General features: G+C 57.8%; 1 protein-coding gene across 2 annotated transcripts; it reads left to right on the plus strand.

Moving 5' to 3' along the window:
- Positions 1-1,038: 1,038 nt before the first annotated feature.
- On the plus strand, positions 1,039-5,732 carry TMEM92 (transmembrane protein 92). 2 transcript variants are annotated; one of them, XM_061176106.1, is made up of 5 exons: positions 1,039-1,125; positions 3,661-3,686; positions 4,496-4,585; positions 4,727-4,922; positions 5,161-5,732. In XM_061176106.1, exons 1-5 carry the CDS (start codon positions 1,057-1,059, stop codon positions 5,272-5,274), a joined length of 495 nt encoding a protein of 164 aa, XP_061032089.1. In that variant the 5' UTR covers positions 1,039-1,056; the 3' UTR covers positions 5,275-5,732. The 2 variants fall into 2 exon arrangements, with proteins under 2 accessions (XP_061032089.1, XP_061032090.1); XM_061176107.1 differs by lacking the exon at positions 4,496-4,585.
- Positions 5,733-6,232: the final 500 nt, after the last annotated feature.

Genomic DNA, 6,232 nt, shown 5'->3' on the forward strand with positions numbered 1-6,232 from the left:
TCCAACTCCCACAAGGTCTCCTTACGTCTCATCTGTGTTTGGGCGTCTGGCTCTCACCCTCCGCGTATCGCCCACCGAGACGGCCTCCCACCGCACACTCCAGCCGGGTCCCCCCGGAGGGAGCCCAGGGAGACCCAGCCCCAGGTCCCAGCCCCGCGCTGCCCGGCTCCGGGGGAAGCCCGCGTTGAGCGATGCTGCCACCTGCCGGCTGGATCCGGGAAGCACAGCACGCCTCCGGGGCGGGGCGCGGCCGCCGCTGGTCTGAATCCAGCCCCTCCCGGCCGGGACCGCGTCGGCGGGGTCTCTCCAGAAATCTGGATGGGCCTGCTCGCACGCGCCTCAGCTCACCTGGCTGCCGCTCGGCCCCAGCTGCGGACTCAGGCACTAGTCTCTGAATCCTGGGGCCTTAATTTCCACTGTAGTCAAATGGAGGAAGTGTACCAACACCTCCTCCCAGGATTTCAGGGAGGGTGGGGGCGGGGTACGAATGTACTAGTGATCTACTCTAGGTTCTCCTGACCCAGAAATCAATCAGGCCGTCCCTCCCTCCCTTCTTGGCCAAAAAAAAAAAAAAAAAAAAGTGACATCTCCCTCCGTTGTAATCCCCTCAATCCATTCCAGGGCCTTAGCTTCCTCTCTCCCTCAACCTCTGCCCCCCAGAAGTCCACGTGGGTAGGGACTTCCAGTGGTCCAACTCCCTCTGCCTGCATCCTCTCTCCATCTGGTAGGCGCAGCAGTCCCTCTCAAGCTTGGGATCACTTAGAGGGTGGAGCAGTTGAGGGTTGGGAAGGGGTAGCTCAGCAGTCCTAAACTGACACCACAATATTTTTTAATCAGATAATCTCTTCTACCTCCCATTTCCCAAAACCCAACCCACACTTCTTTCCCTCCCCTCCCCCCTCCCCCTCCCTTCCCGGGTCCGGCCCACCCCCGGTGCATCAGCTCCGCCCCCATCCCGAGGCGGGGCCCTATAGGTGGAGAGTCGTGGGATAGGTCGCGGCCCCGCCTCTCCCCTCCTCCCCCTACACACGGAAGCTCAGTGGCCCCCGTGCCAGGATGTCAGACACCTGGGTCCCCGGCCTAGTACCCACCTTGCTGCTCGGCCTGCTGGCCGGCCTCCAACAGGTGAGCGCTTGGGAGGTAAAGCTGTGGAACTTTCGGGGCCCTACTCTTGTGGGTCAGGGGCCTGCTTCCTTCCATTGTCAGGATTTCCTCGTGACCACATGCAGTTAGCAACTTCCTTTCTCTTTTTGCCGGGGAGGTAAGAGCAGAGGGAGGCCCTGAGAAGGCCTGGGTTCCTTCACCTCGTGGGGGACTGTGTCGTGGGAGCTACTCGTGCCCACCGCCATCTGACACTTAGGTCCTCTTGGTGAGTGGGGACTTTGACCCTCACGTTAGCCTTGGCTCGTTCTTCTCGCTGCATCAGAAAGCGGGGACTAGCGGAGGGCCTGAGGTCTGGACTGAGATCTGGACGCCTGGCCAGCCTATCTCCCCAGCTCCATTCTTCACAGTGCTGGGTGACCTTGGGGAAGTCCTAGCCCTCTCTGGGACTGTGTTTCTCTGCTTGTGCCCCAGAGGAAAGGAGGCTCCCTCTTCCCTTTCTAGGAGTGGGGGTAGGATTCCAGCTGGTGATAGGATTTGATCTGGCTGCCTGACCCAAGGCTGGGGTGACCTCTGAAACCTGTGATTTCCGAGGATGAGGCAGGGTTTCAACACCCCCTCATCCCTCCCTTCCCCAGTGATGGGGGCAGTCTATCCAGTTTTGGGATGGGAGATTATCCTAGAAACTGACATAGGTCTAGAACATGGGTTTTTAACTTCTATGTAAGAGTCTGAGGGAAGGCCCAGGCCTGCTCCCCACAGCATTCACTGACCGCTGAGCAGCTCTGCTCCAGAAGCCCTGTTACTCCTCTATCATCAGCGGTGGGTTTGTGCCAGCACTAGGCTGAGCATCCTTTTGTTGGTTCCTCCCAACAACTCCAGGGGGCAGGCTGTTAATGCCCCCAGTCCACATGTAAGTAAGTTGAAACTGCCCAGGATTACCCCAACGCTTGATACCACCTCAGTCGAGACCACCACCTGTTTAAAATGGGGGTGGGGGGAGAGAATCTGGGAGAGGATCCCCTACTCCTCCAAACAGGAGCTCAAGATTAATTCAGTAAACCTGTTCATTGTTTGTCTTTCTTAGTTGGGGGCCAGGAGAGGGGGGAGGGACAGGGGATGGGATCTGAGGGAAAGGGGGTACACTGAGTGCCTGGAGCCCTTGGGCTGTCCCCAACTCTGCAGTCACCTTACCCTCTCTGGGCCAACCTGCAGGGGTTCATTCCTGCTCCTGACCCCACTGGCCAAGACTTGTGGGAATCAGCCCAACTATTATTGGCTGTCATTGGTATTCTTAGCTTTATTGTTGTTGTCATTAACAGTTGAACTGTTATTTCAAGGTATAAAGATATGGTGGTCTTGGGACTTCCCTGGCAGTACAGTGGTTAAGACTGCACGCTTCCGCTGCAGGATGCACGGGTTTGATCCCTGGTCAGGGAACTAAGATCCTGCATGCTGGTGGCGTAGCCAAAAAAAAAAAAAAAAAGACATGGTGGTCTCGCCAAAGTTGGCTTCTTATTCTTGAGCCATGGTTGTTTATCTCCCTGGAGGCTGGGGTGGGGTGACAGATAACCTCCCATTTGCTGTGTTCCTCTACCTGCATTCCTCCCCCACGGTCTGGGAGCAGCCAGGATGAAATGAAACCAGGTTGTCAGTGCTCTTTCATTCATTCTGCCAAAATCGTGAGTATTGGTTTTCAATAGACAAAAATCCCTCCCCTGGTGGGGTTTACATTCTACTGAGGAGACAAACAAGTAGCAAGATAAAGTAAAATATATAGTATGTTAGATGTTGACAAGAGCTATGCAGATAAAGTAAGCACAGTTAGGGGAAAGGGAGTGCTTTGGGGGAGTAGATGTAATTTTAAGTAAGATGGTCAGAGAAGGTGCTGGAGCCAGCCTCTCAGATACCTGGGGAAAGAACTTTCCAAGCAGGGCTTATGCACATATTTGCTATTAATCAGGTTAAATTCCGTAATGATAGCCTCCATGTGGCACAGAACTAGTGCAAAAGAGGGAGGGAGGGAGGAGCTTGTTCCTGCAGGCATGTGTGAAACAGCCAGACATGCTCAGAGAACTCCCAGCGGGTGGGTGTGCAGGAGGGCCAGGGGGAGTGGGAATGGGGGATAGAGCTGGTCATGGTGTCTGGGCCCCAGGGAGCCACTGAAGGAGGCTTCCAGCAAGGTTTTAGGTGTTCAGATTTGTGGGATAGAAACTTGCAGCAGTGTTGGGAGTGACGGGGTGGGCGCGGGGGTTGCTGGAGTCCTGGCCGTGGCGGGGATGGATTGGAAGGGTGGTCAGAAGGCGTGAGCTTACAGACCTGGGGGTGAGCAAATGTGGCAGGAGGTGTGGTGAGGAGAGGAAGGAGAGCTGGGGCCACGAGGTGGCGCTGGGGCTGCAGCCACTGACCCGGGGAACATGTGGAGGGAGGTGGAGAGCAGGCGTGGGGGAAGATGCTGATCCTCTGGGACCTGCTAGCAGTGAAGTACCTGGGCAGCATCTGGGTGGAAACCCCAGCCCCCAGTTTATGACCCAAACCTCCGCCTCTTTTCTTCCACAGGCTGCAGCCACATGTGGTCTCTTCTTGTAAGTCTGGGATTTGGGCTGTAACTTCCAGTGTGGGGAGGAGACATCCCAAATCCTGCCCTGCCTGCCTTCATCATCCTCACCCTCTCCCCTTCTAGCCAGAAACCATACCCCCACCCAGAGAGGGAGACTCCACCCCTCACTCCTTCCACCAGCCTAGCGACGGGCCGTTTCACATTTGCGGGCCAATCCCCATCCTTCTTACTCCATTCTTAGTCCATCTCCCCTCTGAGGGTCCCCCTGGAAGCGAGGGCAAACGCTCTCACTCTATAAACGCTAAGAAGCCCAAGCACCATGAGGAGGGGCTGAGGCGGGTGGCCTCTGGGCAGCCAGGTATTTCCACCAGTCAGCCCTGGATGTTCCAGGAACACCGTGTCCCTCCCACCTCCTGCTCCGTGGGCACCAGCACCAGCTCACTCCTCCTGGAATTAGCTCCTGGACCCTCCCCACTGTCCCTCTCCCTCTACACCTCCTTAGAGTGATGTTGTAGCCACTACAACACTCAGTCCCCACACCTGCCCAGTGAGGTCGACAGGACCTTCATTACACCCATCTTATAGATGAGGAAAGTGAGGCCCAGCAAGGAATGTAACTTGGCACGAGTGCACGAGGCCAGTAGTGAGCTGAGCCTGAAACCCAGGTCCTGATCCCAGCCCCAGGTTCCTCCCACTGAGCCCAGGGGGGCCTGTACCTCCACCCTGCTAGGGGTGTGGCTCGTGCCCTGAGCGCACGGGTGAGTTTTAGGGAAGCTGGGATCCTTCTGCCTCCCCACCTTGGTAGCAATGGCCTCTCTCTGACCCGGTCCGTAGCACCTGCCCTAAAGGTTTCAACTGCTGTGGTAACAGCTGCTGCCAAGAGTACCAGCCAGAGCAGTATGAGCTCTTCTCTGGCCCCTTGAGGTGAGCCTTGGGCCGGTTCCTCTGGCCCACACAGGACTGGACTGGACTTCCTGCTGAGGGGTGGGTGTGGTCAGGGGAGGGAGGGAGGTGCAGCAGGGATGGCTGGAGACTCAGGCTGATGTTGGTGGTTCCTTACCCCAGGATCTTTGTCATCGTCTTTCTGATCATCATACCCCTCTTGTGCATCTGTGGCCTGGCTAAGCGCTTCTGTCGCAACTGCAGAAAGTCCGAGCAGGACACCCCAACGGATCATGAGGGGCCCCCAGAACGGCCCCCCATTACTCCCGCAGAGAGGGTCACAGCATCCATTTCTGAGCCCCCACCCCCCTACAGTGAGGTGGGTATCCACCCCAACACCTGCCCTGTCCCTCGGCTCTCTGTGCCTCCCCATTCAGATTTTTAGAGCAACGGGGGCAGTGGAGGGTGTCCTTACGCCAAGCCTCTGGGCCCTAGGGAGGGCTCTGCCACCAGCGTCGGGTCACCCTTCTCCCTGGTAGACATGCCACCACCGGCACATGGGTGGCAGTGGCCAGTGGCAGGCCCTAAGAAGTCTCTGTCCCCTCCTTTCCCTGCAGATTATCCTGAAGCCCGTCGTGGGTCTGCCTCCCGTGGAGCCACCCCCTCCCTACAGCTTCAGGCCTGAAGAACACGCCGGGGTGCACAGCGGCATCGACAACCCCACCTTCTGAGCCACCTCCTGCCTGGAACCTTGTCATCAGCCGCATTCCTCCCCAGGGCCTCCTGGATCAAGCCAGAGACTCGCCCCCGCCCGTCGTGCCAGACCTCTGGCCATTCTTGGCTTTAACTTATTGCTTTTCCTACCCCGGTTTCACGCCAGTTGCTTCTCTTGTCCCAAGGGCTGGTCTGGAGTGACATGTCCACCCCTCCCTCACCCGCCATTGCAAGGTAGAGGCTGCCTGGAGGAAAATGTGAACAGCTGGAGGTGCCCAGCGGTGGAAAGAGCTGCTCTGAGAGTGGAGGGAGCTGCGCTCTGGCGGTACGAGTGTGGAGTGGACGGCCAGCTCTGAGATGTTTTGCAGGGCGCTGATGCACTCTGGGAGACAGGACTGCCCAAGCTCTACCTGGGCTCTGCCTTCCATTCTACCTGACTAGAGAAGACCCCATTGTACCCTCCCCTCCCCTGCAACATGAGTTCTCACTAAATCTGAGAGTCTGCCTCTGACTGTGTGGGGAGGTGAGCCCAGGCAATGCTGGGGGACACGGCTGGGGGGGGTCACTGTGCCTGAAATCCCACCACTGATGAGCCTGGGAGGACAGTACATCTGTGGGCCACCCTCCGGGAGAGGATCTTGGCAGATGCTTTGACCTCTGGTTCCTTGAGGTCTCTGGGTGCCACAGAGCCTGGACAGGGAATGGGGATAGGGTGGGAGTATTGTGTGCTTCCTCATCCTACCCTCCCGCTGCTTTCCCTTGGGACACATAGAGCTCAGCTCTCTGACTCTCTCACCACGGGGGTGGGGAGGGGGCAGTGGGGAGGCGAGCTGGGTCAGGGCCTGGAAGACCTTGATCTGCCCCACCCTGGAATCTCTGGAGGGAGGAGAGAGAGCAGATCTGCCCTTCTCCAGTCCCGCGTGGTTCTGGGCACCACCGCCTCAGCCCCATCTGCGGGGTTAAGCACCCAAAGAG

The sequence above is a fragment of the Eubalaena glacialis genome, chromosome 19 (assembly GCF_028564815.1).
Source record: "Eubalaena glacialis isolate mEubGla1 chromosome 19, mEubGla1.1.hap2.+ XY, whole genome shotgun sequence".
Classification (NCBI taxonomy): Eukaryota; Metazoa; Chordata; class Mammalia; order Artiodactyla; family Balaenidae; genus Eubalaena; species Eubalaena glacialis.

Bases quoted from the DNA above. Each gene is read 5' to 3' on its own strand.
- TMEM92 (XM_061176106.1), top strand. From the start codon at position 1,057: ATGTCAGACACCTGGGTCCCCGGCCTAGTACCCACCTTGCTGCTCGGC. The intron at 3,687-4,495 runs GTAAGTCTGGGA...CCCGGTCCGTAG, and splicing joins GCCACATGTGGTCTCTTCTT to CACCTGCCCTAAAGGTTTCA. The intron at 4,923-5,160 runs GTGGGTATCCAC...CTTTCCCTGCAG, and splicing joins CCCCACCCCCCTACAGTGAG to ATTATCCTGAAGCCCGTCGT.